At 38.3% G+C, this 19,975-nt stretch overlaps 1 protein-coding gene across 1 annotated transcript in view; it reads left to right on the forward strand.

The window, feature by feature from the left end:
• Positions 1–3,940: 3,940 nt before the first annotated feature.
• The window catches only part of LOC146489717 (uncharacterized), a 73,610-nt gene continuing 57,575 nt past the window's right edge, over positions 3,941–19,975 (forward strand). Inside the window, exons 1-2 of the mRNA XM_085104140.1 lie at positions 3,941–4,048; positions 18,494–18,623. Of these exons, the coding sequence (XP_084960266.1) occupies positions 4,034–4,048; positions 18,494–18,623 (145 nt within the window). The 5' untranslated portion in view covers positions 3,941–4,033. The remainder of the gene's footprint in view (positions 4,049–18,493; positions 18,624–19,975) is intronic.

Raw genomic sequence — 19,975 nt, forward strand, 5'->3', positions numbered from 1 at the left:
CTAAAGTGTCATTGAAATCGGCAAACTTTTAGACAGTACCTTAGCAGGTACGTACCTGGGCTTGGCAGGAGGGGGGATCAGAAAGAGATATTTTTTCTGCTATTTAGGAACTGATACCTTTTGATTTGTCTGTACAAAACTGTTTTCCCTCAGCAAAATGACCAAATCTCCATTGCCGACATTTCATAAAGCGAAAGCACTAAAAAATTCCAAAAAGGGGTTTGATATAGACCCAATACATGGCAAGAGTGCTTTAATGACTATGACGAAAGCTGAGGAAAGCAAAACAGGAAAGAAATTAAAATAAAGTACTTGAGCCACGCAATAATGCAAACCAAACAGGAGCCCATGGCCATGTAAGAAGGAATCCTTAATGTGGTGATTCAAATGAAATCTATACTCAGTATTTCTTTGCTATGGTGGTGCTCGATTTTGCTTTTCTTCCAAGTAAATGTTATATTGGTACCGTTGGGAACAGGTAACAAAGAGCGTGAGTATCGTCCTAATATCTCGAGCATGAAGGCCACCTTATTGATGTCGGTAACTTATCCCCGCAAGGTTAATAAACAACTACCTCTTCTGAGTGTTAAAGAAATGTTGTTTAAACTCCAGGGCCTTAACACACTGGAGATACTATTTTAAAGTTCTTCCAGGCTAATCCTGAAACGAAATACATAGAAAGACATTAAAAAATGATCAGCAAATTGGAGTTAATGTATTGTTGTTTCAATGACATTTATCTACAGCCTGGGGTGGTTTTACCAACATTAAACAAATATGTACAAACGCTCTTATTCTAATAGTAATGTTAAAAATACATGAGAGGATCAGCTTTTCTTTACCCTATAAGCATTATTAACAACGTCACTGGTAAGATACTTCAGTCTTGTAGCATTCTTGTAGCTGCAAACCATAAGTTCTTGTTGCAAGGAACTTCCTAAATTCGCTTTTGAACATTCCTTGGGTGTGCAAGTTTCCTAGTCCGTGGGCTGTCTTCAGCGTGCAAACGGACCAGTTTAAAATAATTGTTAGGTTTGTTAGCAGAATTACATCTGCCGCTCAGTTAACGTAAGGTACAAGTATATCTGGATGTTCTCCTGATAAGCGATGATGCAGCTATGTAGGTCGTTCAGTGTCTTTGCATTCGGTTAACTTGTTGCAATTGTCTGTGCCACTACTTAGACTTTAGATTTTCCAGACGGAGTATAACCAGGATTAGTATAAATCTGCTAGTGTTCTATCACGAATGCCGTTCTCTGATTGGCTACGCTACTCGCTATCTATTCTGTGATAGATAGTGAGTAGCGATTTTCAACAAAATGGCGGCCGCCTCTTCGCGTTTTCAAAGTGTCTGCGATGAGGAAATAAATAATTTGCTTGTTTAGTTTTGAACGACTAGTAGATTAATACTAAAACAATTAGATTATTCGCTCTCGATTTCTATCGCGTGATAGTTGATTCGGGCTTCGCCCTCATCAACTATCACGCGATAGAAATCTCGAGCTCATAATCTAATTGTTAAGTATAAACACGTTTCATAATCTCACGATCCGGAATGCACCGAAGGGCTTTTATAATTCCCTGTCTTCAAGAACTTCAATTCTTATTGTGTGCCCAGAAATGCTGTAAACTTGTGTTGTGTTGATCACTTGCTCTTGAAGAATATGGTTCAAAACTCTCAGATATTCGGCCTCGCGTATTTTTCTTGCGTTATGATAGAAACTTACCTCCTCTTTCATACCACCATCAGGGCTAAACAAATCGTTTTTTTGATCATCTGTTGGTTGCTTCTCAGTTGCAGACGTCCGTCTTCCTTTGAAAAGAGCACTCAGTCTGTTGGGCTGGGAGTATCTTTTCACAGAGAGCCTCATGTTGCAATAAGACAAGTTTACTTAAACGGGTGCTTTGTCTTAATTCAGGTTTATCGAGGACTGCGAGAAAAGTTCTTCAGATGCAATTTTTGATAACTTTTACTTGACACTCACTTGACAGGAACAAGATACTGTAAATTATATCCCAGCACGAGGATTATCATGTTTCATTTTAAAGTTGAAACAGTTTCAATGTCTCGATATCGTTCCATCTGCTAATGTCTACTTCGTTCTACAGGAACTTCATGAGCAAACTGGCATCAATTCTGAATAAAATAATCTCACCTGACGAGCTTCAAGGAATCAAACATTGATGGCAAGGACTTAAAAGGTCCCTTAAAAGTGTTTTAATCACGTGCAGGGCAATGTTTCAAATTCCAAGAAGATTTCGGTGTTTATATCGATAAGACGTTACCGTCGGCTGTGTTTCCTGATATGACAACTGATTGTGACTCGGTTGAGAGATCATGGCAAACAAGAATGGACATCATTGTGCATCGACAGGCAGGTTGTAAAATGCTATTGTCTTCGTGTATGATTCACGTGCAGGTTAGACAAGGCTGTGGCATTTTGCCATTGATGTCGCGATGCGATATATGCCTTTATTTAGCATTTCCATCAAATGAATCAACAGAGAGAATCGACTCAGGAAATTAATCAAATTCAGGCAGGGCAATTAAATGACCGCACTGCCCCTCAAGTAGAGTATTGAAAATAGCAACACCAACAAAAGCTGGACGAACAGTGCACGAACGCCGAGGGAGCTAATGAACTTTTTTGTACAAGCGCAAAAAAAATGAGTGAATGACGGCGAGACCAACTGAACACCGAAGGAATGGGAAATAAAGAATTATTAATGACCTGGAATGAATTGTTGCGAGCACTGAAAAAATAATGTGATAATCAACAATTATTCCACGATTGCGCGTTGGATATGAGATGATATAGGCGCGTAGAGCCGAGTTGGCTATAATCAGCTCATATTGAACAAGCGTGAGTGGAATAATTGTTTTATTAAAAACAATCAAGAAATATTGCTAGATTTTGCAGATTTCGCTTTGCAAGTACAATTAAAAGACAATTTAATGGTCTCTATTTCTCGGGATGGTATAATGGCTCATATACCATGGCCGCTAAGCCAATCAAATCGCTTGAATTGCATTATACAATGATCCAGTTTTTAATAATATGACTTATTCACTTAGGACGAATATTCCTTGCTGTTTGTTTCATGTTACGAAAACGTTGAATGAAGCAACAAGCGGAATTATTAAAACAAAACAAAAACAAAAGTTTATCTTCTCTACTGTACGTTTGCTGCTGTCGTGTTTTGGGCCCTAAAAAATAAAGAAATAAACGAACAGGCGTAATCAAGCATTTATAAATGAACTGGTATTGTTTTTAAAATTGGTGTTTATGTCACCCCTTCGTTAAATCCTCAATGATTGTTTTTGTCAGATCCGGAAGCAGGTAGAGCAAAATGAAGGAAATACATTCAAATGCCAATTACTGAAAAAAAAAAACCTCCACACAAAAAATCGAAACCGAAAAAAAAAAAGTTAAAAAAAAAAAAAAAACCTAAAGAGAAAAAAATGCTGGTACTAATAACACTTAGGGTAGAAAAACATGATATCCGTGACACTAATGCAATCAGATGAATTTTACTGGGTAAACAGGGTAGAATTTACTTTTTCCGGATATTTTACAGGGTTGGTGTTTAAACAGATGTAAGCCTTCCAATATTGTATAACAACAAGGACTTGTTATCTAACGACAAATCGCGCTTGCTTAGGGTTGTTTTAAGTTTAGCTAGCACCTGTGTTTGCCTTTTGACAAATTTCCAATTAAAATGGGGAACACAGTGGAAATTTAATTTCAAAAGGCGTCCGTATAATAACAGAGATGAGGCTGAGTAAACTGAAAAGACTCAAAGTCATGGCATTTGACGAGAAAACGAGAGGCAAATTAGCATTGAGGGTTCATATTAAATAAATGGAAGGCACATGTTTGTTCATTTTGAATTTTCTCACAAATATATGTCTTGTTCGGCTCAGCTTACAAAACGTCTTGAATCAGTGTTGTTACGCATTCAAAGTGATAGTTTCGTATCACGCTACCAAGCCTAGACGCACCCAGTTGATTTGGGAGAAATATTCTTGTCAATGGCACGTAATAAGGTAAGGAAAAAATGTTTGTTTTTTTCAGTGAGTGACACCGACATACTCGGAAATAGGAAATCTGAGTGCTCCTATCAGGAGTCGAACATAAGACCTTCCGATTACTAGTTCCACACCGTCACTAAAACAAAAATTCGTACCCCAAGTGCAATAGTTTATATCAAGCATTTGGAATGCCACCTTGATATTCATATTGAATAATTAAAAAACAAAAACAAAAAACAAAAAAAGAAAAAAAAAAAACAGTAATGGAGTATAAGAAAAAATAATGAAAAAAATGAGGAGGTGACAAATCATAGGAAAAATATTTTTAAGGATTATGGCCGAGCGAACCCTTGTGCATCGTTACATAACTATTTTATAATAATAGTTTTCTTTAACAAATTATTTCTTATGCACAATTAGCCACAAGCAGTTATGGTTTGTCACTCCTTAGGTCAGCCTTAGTTTTGGAGCAACATTCAAAGCATCTCATGAATTAAGCAACATAAGTTAGTCTATGGTTTGCCTTATTCTCCTAGCGAATAGTAAGTAATGTTGCAATGTGGATAGGACCGGAAATGGGTACCTTGATTACACTTAACATATAAATTTTTGGCTTTGTAACATCGACCAGTTGAATTTTATGTTTGGTTCATCTACTGTGTTGATAACTAAAGGTAATTTGGCCACTGTAAAGAGATTCGGGTGCTGACGTTTCATCAAGCCTCAGCCCTTCGTCAGGTTGCTCTGACGAAGGGCTAACGCTTGAATCGTCAGCACTCTAATCTCTTTACGGTGGCCAAATTACCTTTAGTTATCAACTCTGTAGATGAACCAAACATTCGTTTCTACTCCCCACCGACGCATCACCACAGTTTCTTTAGAATTTAACACCCTTATCCAGTTAAATTTTGGACTCTTTAACATCTAACAGTAAAAAAAAATCCATTGTAACATTAAATTTGATACAAATAAAAAAAAAAAAACTAAAAAATGTCTTCAGCACAGTAACAGAATGGACGCCGTCATTTGTCAGTTGATGTGATCCCGAATAAAGGGGTGAGCTTAGTTTAATATCAGAATGATATCCACAAAGTTAATTTATTACCGATTGTTATACCCTTGGCTACGTTTAGTTGCTTTATTTTTTTTCATGGGATATCATTATCAGCAGAAATCAATATAATTATTAAATAAATGGCAGCCCTGTTAAATTTACATAAATCGCGAAGTTTTCACCGGCAGTATTCGTTAGGCCTTCAAAGATGAGAACTTTTTCCAAGTGTATTGCGACGTTTCAATCTGGCGCGAGCTTAAAATCTCGGTTTATTTTGAGACTCGGTGTTTTACCAAGAGCCAGAGAATACAATGCTAAATAACTATTTTTCTTGCGATAAACCCTCCAACTGACACTTAGTAGTATTTTTTCCTGGAAACAATTAAAATCAGAATATTGACGAATTTAATAGTAAACGCTAAAAATAAAGGGAAAATAATATTACACAGGGGGACCCCTTCCAGACCCTCTTAAAAAGTGTGAGGCATGACTTAAGCAAACTTCCATTTAAAATTTTGACAACACCTTTCATGCAAGGATGGTGTTAGGATGAACCAAAAAAGGCAATTTAACTTGCAGTCCAGGAACAGCAACCGGTTTAACGCAGGGGCCGACAGAGAATGACGGAACAGAAATATTTCTTCGAATTGCAACGTGAGAAATGAATAATATTTTTAGTTAAAGGGGCTCTGTCACGGCGATTTTACTATATTTTCGTCAAAATGGCTCAAATATTCCACAAAGAACCCTCTTTCTAACATGAAATTGTTGTTAGAGCACCTGGAAGAAAATTTTAAGAGATTTATCCGGGGAAGAACAAACTATAAGCAGTTTTTGGCGACTTCTCTACAATACTGACACAGGAGGAACTTGAAAAAATTGGAATTGGCCAAGTCAGTTTTGAAGATTAGAGGTCATTTTTACTTACCTAGTAGGCTCTCTTATTGATTTTTCCATATAATTCTTCCAAAGTAGCAAAACAGCAAAAACAAAACAGTAAAATGGGAAAAATGGGAGTACAAAAATATATGTACACTATTTAAAAGTGATACTTCCTGTTGAAAGAATTGGTCTTACTTAACATAAAACAAAATCGTGCGGCCAGACTGTTGCAAGACCCTGGCGGTGCTTCCAAATATACAGATAAGGAGCCTCAACCTTTGCATGAAATTTACAAAAGAATGTGGTTCGAAAAATGTACGTATGTTCAATAGCTTTAATAAAACTGTACAGCCCTCAAATGGCGATAAAATATACTACGCTAAATCACAGAAAATGTGTCATATAGGTGGCTCTCAATCATTGCTAATCAACTCAGCCCGCTCTTAGATTTATTAAACTGTCTTGATCTAAAAGTATTTTAATAGCTTTTAAAAATGTGAGGGCAAAGCATTAAAAATAAGACAATCAGTATTTTGCAGCCGTGTTATGCAAAAAAATTGAAAAAAAAAAAAAAAAACTTAGCATTTAGAAAATGAAATCAGCAAATGGCATTTTGCTATGTTTTTTACATTTGTCCCATTAGCTTGTTTCCTTCATCTTCGATCAATAGTAGATCAACAGGTTTTTGAAATTATCGAGGAAGGGTGTAGACAAAACCTGGACCCCCCCCCCCCCCAACTCCTTCTGGACCTCCTTCGTGGACTCCTTTCTGGTCCCCCTTCTGGACCCCTCAAATTTTCGGAAAAAAATAAAAAATAAAATAAAATTATTAAAATACATAAGAAAATTTTAAGTAAAAGCATAACACTTACTGCTTGGTATCCACGAAGGTTTCTTCGATTCATCGTGCAGCGTAAAAAAGCTTCACTACCGTCTTTAAAGTTCTTAGTTTCACAGGTAATTCTCTAGTGAAGTTGAAATTCGTTCTTGACAGCCGCCTACTCCAGTAATTGCCTCCGAAATCGTCCCATAACTGTCAAGCCGATCTCCCGCCATTTTATTTTTTCCGCTTACCAGTACGAATGAGCCGTTACCTTGACGATCGCAGCCCTGTATTTCACATTTATGAGTTGAAATAAACTTATTTTTGCTGTTACTGTCAGTATTCCCTTTTGTTTTTCAATGGATACTCAGTCCCCTTTGAAATTGCATGAACCGATTTTGGACCCGCAAAAATCTGCATGAATAGGCCTTACGCTACCCCATACCAATACTCGGACAGGTTTCACTCAGGGCACCTATTCTGCAAGATGGGTGCAATTTTTGGACCAGCACCGTGTAAACACCTTGACCAGTTCTGTTTTCATACCAGTTGCAAACATACTGTACCAGTGTTGTGTGAACAGGGTAACCTGCGTGCCTAAAAAGCAGAGAAAGGAAAGTTCGGATCCATGCTCATTCCGCACATACTGGCGCGAATGCTTTTCCTTTCGGCGCCATCCACCAAGGTTAGTGCCGGAACAGGTAAAACAAATTGTACGGATCATGGAGGTCTGTTTTCTTTTTCTTCACTTTCTTAGAACAGAAAGATCAGCAGTTTTGGTATGGATGAATACCCATATGGCATGAAAAAATATCAGCTGAAGAATATGCTCTACGAGAGCAAGGCTAAAAAGAATGGCAGTGTAATTAGTTACTTAATCGTCATGTGATTTAGGCTTACACCCCGAGTAGGAGTGCACTAACTGCGAGTCAACTGCGATGATCACATCTTCATTTCAGATAGGTTTCTATTGTTTATAGTAATGAGCCACGGACTCGTTACTCATAACACATTACTATGTACGTTAACTGTAATTTTACAGTGTAAGTTTTACAAAGACGTTGACTTTTTCTTTTCTGGGGGAAAGATTCGATGCTAAACCTGGCGTTCCTCCCTCCAGCCTGGGACCCGATTTTCGGGTCTTTTGACAAATGCCAGTACGAGGTACTAGCTGGTCAGCGGAAAAATCAAGATGGCGGAACAAACTGGCCGGAGATCGGCTCGACAGTTATGGGACGATTTCGGAGGCAATTACTGAAGTAGGCGCCTGTCAAGAACGAATTTCAATTTCACTGGAGAATTACCTGTGAAACTACGAACTTTAGAGACGGTAGTAAAGCGTTTTTAAGCTACACGATGAATCGAAGAAACCTTCGTGGATACCAAGCAGTAAGTGTAATGTTTTTACTAAAATTTTCTTTTGTATTCAGAAATTTTGAGGGGTCCAGAAGGGGGTCCAAAAGGGGGTCCAGAAAGGGGTCCAGAAGGACGGGGAGGGGGGGGGGGGGGGGGTCCAGGTTTTGTCTACACCCATCGAGGAAGCAGCAACATACTCGGTATGGAAAAATCATTCACCCAGGAACCTTGATTAACAACTCGATCTCGCCATGGATCGAATGATATCTTCCATTCGTGTATCGATATGGTATCCGCTGGTATGGTATACATTCCGTTCGCTGGCTTTACAATAAATACTTCACAGAGCGAACAATATCCAAAATATTGGTACGCTTTTAAATTGATTTGAAAATAGACGGTGGAGGGTATGGAGGAAACGAACTAATAACTTGCAATAGGCTAAACTTTGGAATCTTTCTTTGGTTGCATATCAACATTCTAGCATTTGAAAGTTAGGATCCCTTTACCTGAATTCTCTTCACCTAACAGTAAATTTTAAGGGACTTGCTTCATGACCATTTCACGCAGATTACACCTGTCGGTTTCAATTTACTGCCTTTTCGTGTTAAATAACTTTGAAATTCCAGCATTGTTCTCGAGAGATTTTAAATTGAACGGCTATTTTTGTACGGACCGTTAAACTCGGAAATCGACCTTCCCTCGCTGCTTATCAAACACTCTCTATCAGAAAGAAAAGTTGAGAGAACTTGCTTTCTGGCAAGAATTGAACTACTTTAGTAAAGCAGATATGAACATAGGGTAAGCCAGGCACCGACATTTTGAGACTGTTTGCCTCTCTGCGCATGCACGGTTCTCTATTTACATCCAAAGAATTTGCCTGTCCGCGGACTGATGGATCTTCATAGCGACTTTGTCAGTTGTTTTAAATGCTTCTAATATTTCATGGTTGTATTATGGTTGCGTACTGTGGGGTAATAACTCAATGAAAATCCGCCTTATGAAGTTGTGAGACTACAATATAAGGTAGCACGAATAATTAATGATGTTTCTATTCACGACCATATCCGGCCCCATCGCTATGTTAATCTTCGTCTTTTGAATTAAATTATATACTTGTCTTTTACTTTACAATCATATTTACGACATCAAATCATCAAATGTTTCGATCCCCTTTATATCTGAGCAACATAATTATGCTACTCATAGCGCCTCCGCCGAACTGTTACACATTCCTCAGGCTCCATTTCAAATATTCTGGCAATATTACTGAATTTTTTTCCTTCTATTATTGGACGGTACTCGGTGGAATGACGTTCCTTTGTCTATTCGAACAAAGCTTCACAAGAAACTGAGAAAGCTCTTTTGAAATCGTAAATCTCGCAATATTAAGTTTTGTGGCGTCTGATAGTTCGGTCATTTTCAAGTACGCGTTGCGCAAATACACAGAGTGCTGTTTTAAAATTAACAGTAAGTAAGATCAGTCATGGAAATGTATTTCGTCTAGCGTGTGTGGAATCCACGTATTATTATGCAGAAAACTGATGATATCAATGGCACTTGCGTATTGAATGCTTCACGTTTAATAACACTGTTTGAAGTAAATCTGATCTTAGAGTTCATATCTTCCGCTAAGTCCTTGTTTATACTGTTAAATGCCAGAAGAAATAAAACGCTGAATCCCGGTGAAATTCAGTCTAGGCGCGCTAATCATGCCCCGACCCTGAAGCAAACGCGGCTTGTGTCTTGTACACCTGGAAAATTACTGCTTCTTATGAGTGTGTTCTAGCTAAGGTCATATCTCAGCTTAACAAAACTCTGTTTGCATTAAATTGTAGCTTAGACATAATAGTATTGAATATGCGTAGCGACGATTTGTTCAGTTAAATGATTAATTTTACTGGAGCGTCTGCCGAAAATCACTGAAATTCTAACATTCTCGCACCACGAAGCTGTGTTTTGGTGCTAGTTTTTTTGGGCACGTTTCCGTTCACGGGCTGATAGTTTAATGACTAACGCATATCAGAAATTGATCTTTTCACAAATTGGATTAGTGGCTCCACGGATTTTGAATGCTGTTCCGATTTATCGTGTCATCGAATCGATGAGAGTTGATCCAGAGGTCATCATTGTAGTCCCCTTGTTAAAGCGCAGAAGGTAATTACAGTGGGAATTTACAGTTTGTATACCAGAAAAAATCTCGATGATCATAGGTTGGTATAGGGAAAAACGTCGTTGGGGCCGGAAGTGGGTATTGGCGACTGCAGGTCATTGGTTGGAGATAATTTGGTCTTACGTGCGTGTGATCATTGGCTACTGATGACATCAGTTTGGTAATATTCGTATTCAAGCCAGAGGCGTTTCGTGTCGTGCTATTTCGAGTGTGTGCAGAAATCAGTATTGGAAGTTTATTACAGAAGTTCCGCGAGAGAGGTATGAGATCTTGATTTTGCTTTTGCCTTTTCGTCTCAGAAAATGAGGAAGCCAAAATTTCAGGGAGGTATATAGGTAAGAAAACTGAAAAATTGTCCATAGACTTTGCAAGAGTTTTCCAATAAGAAACGATCTCTTGTATTTGCTGGATTGAAACCCTCAGTCAGACCAAAACTACTGTTTCTCAGACGGAAATCACTCACTGGGTGAAAGACTCAGTCTACAAAAAAGGGCAAGATTTCCTTATAGAGCCCCAACATTTATTATGTATACATTTTGCGACTCAAACTCTATTCATGCTGGCCATTTTGGAAGAGGGTTAGTATGACAGTCAGGTGATGCATGTATAATTAATTATGGCGCTTTGCGGAAATCTTTTCCTAGAAAGATTTATTGGAAGATTGTAAGAGTATTTGAGATTTGAGAGAAACAAAGTAAACCAGTGAAGTAGATTTCAAGGCATATGAGCAAAGTACACATGGTTTGCATAAACAGAGGTGGCAAAATCTCGTGACACCATCCTGTTTAGTCTTAACTTCAATACATTAGGTTTAAAGTTAATGCTTTCAGCTTCCAGTTTCGAATATCATTAGAGAAATAAAGATCGAGCGATCTTTTGGCTTTGACTATGTTCATAATCTGTTTATTTGTGGAAAAAATTGGAAGGAGTTGCAACGGCGCCAAATTCTTGAGTGACGAGAAACAGTATTTGGTAACTTAGCAGTTCATTGTATATTACTAATATAAGTCCGGTTCTTTCATACATTTTTAAACGTTTAAAGTGGTACCATTGAGACCTTGTTCATTTACTTAAGTTGTTTGAGCATTCTTGCAAACTTCATTATTGCAGTAAACAGAGGTTAGAAAAAACTGATTTGTTGATTAGAGGAGTGGTTAGATCTTTAAGTGTGGGTCATTTTACAGATTAATCTAAGTGGCGCTCTTTATCAATTTTTGACGTTGCCAGTTCCCTTATCAATTTATTTAATTAGGCTGGTAAATGTTCTTTGTTTTCAATATTCTTCAATATCTTTAATATTCTCACCTCGGCAAGGTGAGAAATTTGGAGATTTCACGACGACAACAACACTTATTGTACCCATAAGAAAACGTAACGTTAATTACAAACGAATTAACTAATTGAAGCTTACCGATTCCCTGAAATAAATAAGAAGCTAATAATGCTAGCGAGCCGCGTAAACGAAAGTAAATTAAATGTTGATAGCGGAAGTACAACATGGCAATACATACTAACACTCTTACACTGATTGGCAGAGACAGACACTCACACCGCTTTTTTAAGGGATATCGATGTAAAGTAGGAAGAAAGTTTTAAATTAAGTCAGACAGAGTATGTGTTTTTCACACTTGCCTAAACTGTTGCTTAGAAGCGGATTTTCAGAGTTGCTTTTTGTGCTATTTCAGAGTGCTGCCAATTCAGTACATAATGTTAAACAATTATTAGACATCCGATAAAGAGTCTGGTTGTATGTTAGATAACATTGCAGTTCTTTTCAAGCAAGCGATTGTGATGCTGCCTTTCTGAGCCAAAACTTTTGAGAAAAAGTTGTTGGAAAAATTTAAACACAAAGAACGTTTAGACAGAGAATGTTTGAATCTTATTGTGCATGGTGTGATAGAAATGTGACTCTAGAACGCATGATTTTGTTTTTGTTTTTTGACGTTTGTGACGCAAACTGCAAAGGAACTTTGGTTGTGTTAACATTTCATGGCCACTGGATGTTTCAAACATCCACACACCTACTGCACCTACTACACTGACTTGTAAAAGACTGTAGAACTTTGTCAGCTGAACCGATAGTGGTCTGTAGTGAATTCATAATTCCTTTTCATTGAATTGTCTCCAGACACAAGGAGAGAAGTGCGATCATGTTGTTTGTTGATAAAATGGTGAGTTGGCAATTCTTTTTACTCATAGAGTGGGAGATCCAAGTTGCGCTAAACATTCAGGTATCAAGCGCATATTACTTGTGTAATTTATAGCAAAGGTAAATGGCGATATATGGTCAAACATCGATAATCTGAGACAAACAATAAGTGAATCACCAGACGGGTAAGCATCTATTCATGTATTACGTCGACTATATTCGTCGAAGAAGGGACATATTTGTATGTTGTCCTAGCACAATTCGTTTTTTCAGCGTAATTCTGTCAACTGTTTTCTTGGTTCACCGCAATCGCATCAGAATATTTTTCGATAACAAATATCGGAAATGAGTAATGTTTACGCCTTTCAATTATAGAGGGCTTTATCATTTTAGACTATAAGAGACCACAGTGTGGCCTCTGATACTTTCCGTTGGAAATCAGCGAAAACGTGCTAAAGCTGATCTATGTCCACTGACTCTCTTGAACGACGGTAGATGAAGCTTAGCAAAATTTTCATATCTTGCCTTCGAAAAGTGTCACCCCGGACTTAGCTGCATCTTTAGTACCTTTCGGAATTGCATTTTCTTTCATCCTATTTACTTCTTCCTAGAAACATCAACAAATCGCTAAGCGGCCTTTTTGAAAATTAGTGCTCTCGCTATAATCACCTTGCGCGAGGTGATTATGTAGGATATGACGCAATCCTTGACCAATCAGATCTACAGAATCTCTATAATCACCCGAGTTATAACACTAATTAGCTATACTTGCGTCTGAGAAAGCAGCGTGTAAACATTTACAATTTTTAAATTTAAAAAAATGTAACAATTTTAGAACTGAAGTCATTGTTAATTTTTTTGATTAGTTTGTTCTTTCCAGATCGGTCATTGTATTTCCTTGTGATGCAAAGAGTCAAATCTAGATAGTTTATATGTTGCTTTTGCAAGTCACAGTTTTTGCGTTTTTCGTTAGATATGACGTAATCCTCGGCAAATCAGATCAACAGAATCTCTATTATGACCTAAGTTATTACATTAATTAGCTATATTCGCGTCTGGGAAAACGACGTGTAAACATTTACAATTTGCAAATGAAACAAATATAACAATTTTAGAACTGAAGTCACTGTAAATTTTGTTCATTAGTTTGTTTTTTCTTGTGATGCAAAGAATCAAATCTATATCGTTAGGTCATATGTTGCTTTTGCAAGTCACAGTTTTTGCGTTTTCTTTTTAAAGTTCAGGACAGTTGCCAAATGAAGTTCCCGAGCACAAGCTGTCTTCCGGGTATTTCCATTTCAGCAGCAGTAGTCGCTTACACCTACTGGGTGCCTATTTTTCGTTGAAGTATTGAAACTATGCTGTGGGCTTTTTGGATAAACTAGCTAACCTACCTTGGGGGCCGATTTGCAGTTTTCCAAAGATAAAATGACAAATGCCCTGGGGGAGGGGGGATGGTAACGCTTGGAATTGCTGAGCAATAATTTGGAATGTTTTAACTGTCGTTGATTAAAACCGAGCTCAAATTTTGTAAAGTTCAATTACTTGATGCACACTAAAAGATCTTTGGAAAGTGTGCCCTTCGGACATATCCCCTTTTATTTTACTTTTATAAAGCAGGTTTCCTTAGTTTGTAGGAATATCCGCACGAGCAAGATTCAAGTTACTTGAAAATTTCAATTGAAAAAATAAAAAAAAAATACAACAAAAAAAACCTGCTTTTTGAATTCATTTCATTATAGCCTCAATCCTAGACTTAGTTCAATAGTCTAGCTGCTATCGTCCAAAATTGTTCATTTTTGTGATAAAAGCATGAAACTTTGCATGATTACTACTAACCACGTAACAAACAATTTCTGATATGGATCCAAGCTAAGTTAAGCTCTGGACTTGTAATCTGCGCATGTCCTGAAATTGCCAACATGAAAACGAGGCTGGAATCAAATTGCATTAAAACGAGCCTCCGAATAAAAAAATAAACACAGAACTGATAAATTGGTAACATATGTGGTATTCTGTGCTAGAAAATTATTAAGATGTGATCGCGTGACCTTTCTTTACAATTTTACGATTTTCGCTTAAGTTACCTGTGGTGGAATGTCAAAGATGGAGGCAATACGCTATAATTGACACAAATGAAATCCCAGTTATGGTTCTAATATTTTAATGACGAGACAGATTTTTACATTGTTTCCAACCTTGAAAAGCCCCTTAAATCTTCCCTTGCATTATTGATACATCATGCTCACATTGCATTTTAGATTTGCTTAATTACGTAACTGCTAAAGAAACACAGTAATTCTGTATACCTTCACATAGCTTCTCCTACTCCCTGAGGGTCGATGAAATGCTCTAGGTGGCGGTCAATAGAGATCGCTGCTGCTGAGATAGCTGGTCAAAACTGCTTAACTACAGAAATGCTCTCGGTGAGAAATATGAACCAAGAGCCAACTTTAACGTTTTTTGCAGTTGCATACACAGTTGCATAATCCAGTGCAGGTCACATTGGCTTTCTGGCATTCGCAGCGTCCTCGAGAACTAGCTTTACAACCACACCAAATGAGCTCATAGCCGGACTACTTTCAAGCTGCCATCCCCATCTAGATGGATATGGTAATATAGGCTGCTTTAACAGGGTCTGGCCCCATACAAAACCACCTTGGAAGGCAGCTCTCTCGACATGTTGCAGTAGCGATGCTTGAGTGGGAGGGATGTTGTCAAGGGATCTTGTCTTTCTTGAGAAAAGCTCTTGAGAAAAGCTGCTCGTGCGGTCATATAAGAGTATCACAAATCACAGCTTTATTCGTAGATGGGCAGCTTCTTTGTGATTACAGGGCACAAGAGCACTCATATCAACCCTGTATCACAGTTCTCTTGACATGTTGCAGTAGCGATGCTTGAGTGGAAGGGATGTTGTCAAGGGATCTTGTCTTTCTTGGGAAAACCCCTTGAGAAAAGCTGCTCGTGCGGTCATATAAGAGTATCACAAATCTGTTAATGACATCCATGCATGTATCATCAATATCCTCTGGAAACATCAGCAGTGCTTTAAGAACAGGAGTAAGCTGTGCGAACACGTTCCACACATTCCACGCCGTCTTCTTTTCTTTCCCACTGAGAAATGAAAGTGTGTCGCACCCTGTTAATGAGTGAAACATCGGTAACACACATGCTTTCTCTTAACCCAGAGATGTAGCTATGACCTGCGCTGGAAGGTTGCTGACCTGCTTGGAAGAACCGTACGATATTTACAGCTCACCTAAAAGGAGACTGGTTGGAGCAATGGAAATGTCAAGCACAACAACATCGGTATTATTGTTTCGGATCTTTATTCGTAGATGGGCAGCTTCTTTGTGATTACAGGGCACAAGAGCACTCATATCAACCCTGAATTCAGACGTAAGCACATTTTTGCCATGTGACTGTCTCTTCTACTGGAAGCTGTAGTAAAACCACCTTGAAAGTAAATATAAAAAATTAGTGTTTTGCCAACAAAATGAATGACATGGTTTACTTACTGGTTTCACACCGCAGAAGCACCTTGGTTGCTAGCAGTTTGAAGAGCTCATCATTGTTCATTGATCAACTCTTAAGAATCCCTTTCAGTCAGACGGTATTCGGGTAGACAGCAAAAATTTTCTCCTCTGACCCGATCCTCGCTTCTCTCTCGTCGCTTTCTTCAGAGAATCATCTTTTTAGAGGTCCCACACAATGTCAAGCCTCTTCACATATTCTAGCTGCCTCATGATTTAAGGAGCAAATATGGAATTGACGTACTCTTCAAATGCGCCTACAGCTGTGGGCTGGAGCGTCTGGACTGTAACGGCTCCATCCAGAATAACTGCATCTACAGTCAGTTGCTCCATTGTCTGGCTGGAGGCATCTGACAAGCACTTTACAAGGTCAGCTTTGGTTCCTCCTCGGAGTTCTCCCATCTGCGACAGTGAAGACGGCCATGTTTCATTTTCGAACTTGCAAAAGTCTTCAACGTTTTCGTCACGGTTTTGATAGACAGTGTAGAGTCTAGAGTCTTGTTGAGTCTTCAGCACCGTTATTTTAGCCTTATCTTTCGACACGACTTTCCTTTCTCGAGCGTTATATGTAGGAAGATTATTCGTCTCGAGGGGGTCTGTTAGAAGCTTTGTTTTTTCCTGTAGTCTTTCTTTGAGGAACCCTTTAAATTGTTGCTCTCGGCTAGCTGTCTTGCAGTTCTAACGGTCCGCACAACCTCTTCATTCATGATGTCTTTTGTTTGAAGGGCTATAAGATCCTGCCAGCCTCCTGGAACGGACTGCCAAGCTCTTTGAAAGAGGACACCAGGATGCAACATTTTTAGCAAAGGCACTTTGGATGACTGGTTTGCTTTCATGATGATTTTGGCTTTCATTAGCGGAGATTACTTCCTCGAATTCTTCAACAATTCGTGCAAGCTCTGGACCAGCGGCCATCCACCTTCTTAGGGCAGCGGGGTTTTCGGTCAGTTCGATGGTACCTCCTTCGCCTTTCACGACGGCCTTGACTTGCTCGTGGACGTGGTCTAGGGCGATTGACGAGAATAATCTCTTCGTCTTGTTTACTTTGAAAGAGCCGTTATGGGACTCTGCACATACATCTGGATGCTTGACAGGAAGGTCACACATGTCTCAGTAATGCACAGATAGCCACCTTACATGGTTATGGCTGTCCAGAGCAAACATCCATGGAAGTAACTCTCTAATAGCTTTGAGATACAATGAAAAATCAGCCTCGCGGATCGCTCTCACAAGCTGGAGAAAGACAAGCTCCAATTAAAATCTAGCACAATGGCCCATTAGAGAAACTTCGGAAACTTCTTCATCTTCTCGTCTCTCCATTTTCAATTTTAAAATTGAATAAAGTCGTACAGTGAAACAATAAGTAAGGATCAAGAAACATCCATATCAAAAATGCAGCAAACCCAACACAACGTTCAGTGCGTGTTTTGTGAAAAATCATTTTGATGATAATTAAATAATAAACTGCAGAGGGCCGGGAGCGAAAATGCTGCAACTGTACGCAGGATCTGTAAAAGATCTAATCAGCCAAAAATAAACACAAGTAACTGAAATGACTGCAAGGCTGATCTGTCTGCGAAGAAAACTAGTAACACGACAGCGACATGATAGAGACCAAACCGATAATCAAAATGCAACCGTGGACAGCTGCCTCAAGCTGGTTGGCTCTAGTCAGCACGATGTAGTTATTTTAGATGATAATTAAAAAAGGCAGTGATGCAACGCATCGCATGGTTGGCAAATGCACCTGCACAGTGTGGATTTTAGGTTTTTTTTAGGGTAGGAAACAAGTGAAAAGCTAGCCCTTGTCATTGAAATAATAGATCCATAACTGGGCTTTCATTTGTGTTAATTATAGCGTCATGCCTCCATCTTTCACATTCAACCACAGGTATCCCAAGCGAAATTCGTAAAATTGTAAAGAAAGGTCACGTGATCACACCTTAATTATTTTCTTGCACAGAATATCACATATGTTACCAATATATCAGTTCCGGGTATATTTTTGTACTCAGAGGCTCGTTTTAAGGCAATTTGATTTCAGCCTCGTTTCCACGTTAGCAATTTCAGAACATGCGCAGATCTCGAGTCCAGAGCTTAACTTGGCTTGGATCCATATCAGAAAGTGTTTGTTACGTGGTTAGTAGTAATCATGCAAAGTTTCATGCTTTTATCACAAAAGTGAACAATTCAGCTATTTTTTGGACGATAACAGCTGTACTACAACTCATAATCTATCTTTTACCTATTATAGGCATCTCTGAACTGCCTTTCCTTTCTTTCCTTTGTCATTAAAATGATGACGTGTCTGAAATCTAAATAGAGAAACAATCATCATTATATTTTTAGTACACAAAATCAATCGCGTAAACGACGGAATCAAAAGCTCATCACACTTTGCTCATAAATATTCAATTGCTACACCTAAGTTCCAGAGTCTATTAGAATTGGTGAAACCATTAATGATTGCATTACTTTATTCCTAGGCAGCCAAAAGGACGGAAAGCGCGGGTTGTTGACATGGCTTCGTGCAACAACTGGCTTATTTCCTGCACCACGCTGTTTATCTTCTTCCCAAGGCAGTTGTCAGGAAGTATAGGTTTCAGTCATCTTCCTCTGGGTAAGTAAGAGAATAACAGTATGAAGGCTGTTCCAGTTATATCCGAACTCGTTCATAACCCGTAACCCTGACAACTTCAGGGTTTCAGACTGAAAAACTAAAATAATCAAGGCATGGTTGTTAATATTTCTCAGTGTTTTTAAAGGTGTACAGAAACGATTAACAGCTGTAGCTGGGTCAGTAGAACTCCTTGTTATTCATGCAAAGTCGACGACTTTGACGAAGCTCAATTCTGTATCAGTCATTACTTTTCGTTAGTATTCGTCACTATGTTAACAAAAGGTGTGATGTAAAGCGAAGCGCCGCCAAAGCACGACCAAAACAAAACAACGTCTAAAGCGAAACGTTTTCATCCGACAGAAATTCAACGAAGTGATTCGCCTAATTGTCGATGTTAGGCTTTTACTTCCGCGGAACAATTTATTGGTATGACTGATGACAGGTACTGATGCCGGATACTCCGGTTTTCCTCCCTCCACAATACACACGAACAGCCACTCTGTAGATGTGCCACTGAAATTCCCATTTATTCATTTATTGATTTATTTATTCAATTTTTATAAGAATAACGACACATTTGAGTTTACAAGACATGTTTCGGTCGTACAACGGCCATCTTCAGTTGAGAGTAGAAGTAATTTGTTTAGCCTTACATTATAAATTCAAATGTAACTTCAAATTACTTCTACTTTAAACTAAAGATGGTCGTTGTACGACCGAAACATGTCTTGTAAACTCAAATGTGTCGTTATTCTTATAATAATTGTTGCTAGTCTTCTTCTTCCTAGATCCTTTGGAAATTTATTTATTCATTTATTTAATACGCAAATCTTAGATCCTGTCAGTGAAAATAATCGTGGCTGAGTTTCTGCCGAAAAAGCTACTTTAACACGAATTTCGTGAGATCCTTCATATTTAATAATTTTTTCGGCCCGTTAATATCTACGTTATTACAACTCAAACGTTTGGTATATTTATATTCAAGAATCCAATTTATTTATCCTCACAGGTTGTTAGAAATATTACAAACGCTAATATAACAAGCCGAAATTTTTACCCATCATTTAAAAACCGTACTGTTCTAGCTAGTTGCATCTCCACTTTATGTTACAGCTAATTTCACGCGAATCCATCGAGAATATTTAACTTGAGAAAAAAATAATTAACATCCAATTTTTAACATATATATATATATAACCGCCTGTCAAACGAACAGTTTATTGCATGCAACCCAAATTTCCCCCAAATAGTGAAATATCGTGCCATAAATGTGGAGGTCAATAAAACGCTCCCAGCTTAAATTCTTTAGCTACAGCCTGGCAAAATAATACATTTGGTAAAAAGAGAAATAA

The sequence above is a fragment of the Pavona decussata genome, unplaced genomic scaffold, assembly GCF_977016875.1.
Source record: "Pavona decussata unplaced genomic scaffold, jaPavDecu1.1 SCAFFOLD_4, whole genome shotgun sequence".
Classification (NCBI taxonomy): Eukaryota; Metazoa; Cnidaria; class Anthozoa; order Scleractinia; family Agariciidae; genus Pavona; species Pavona decussata.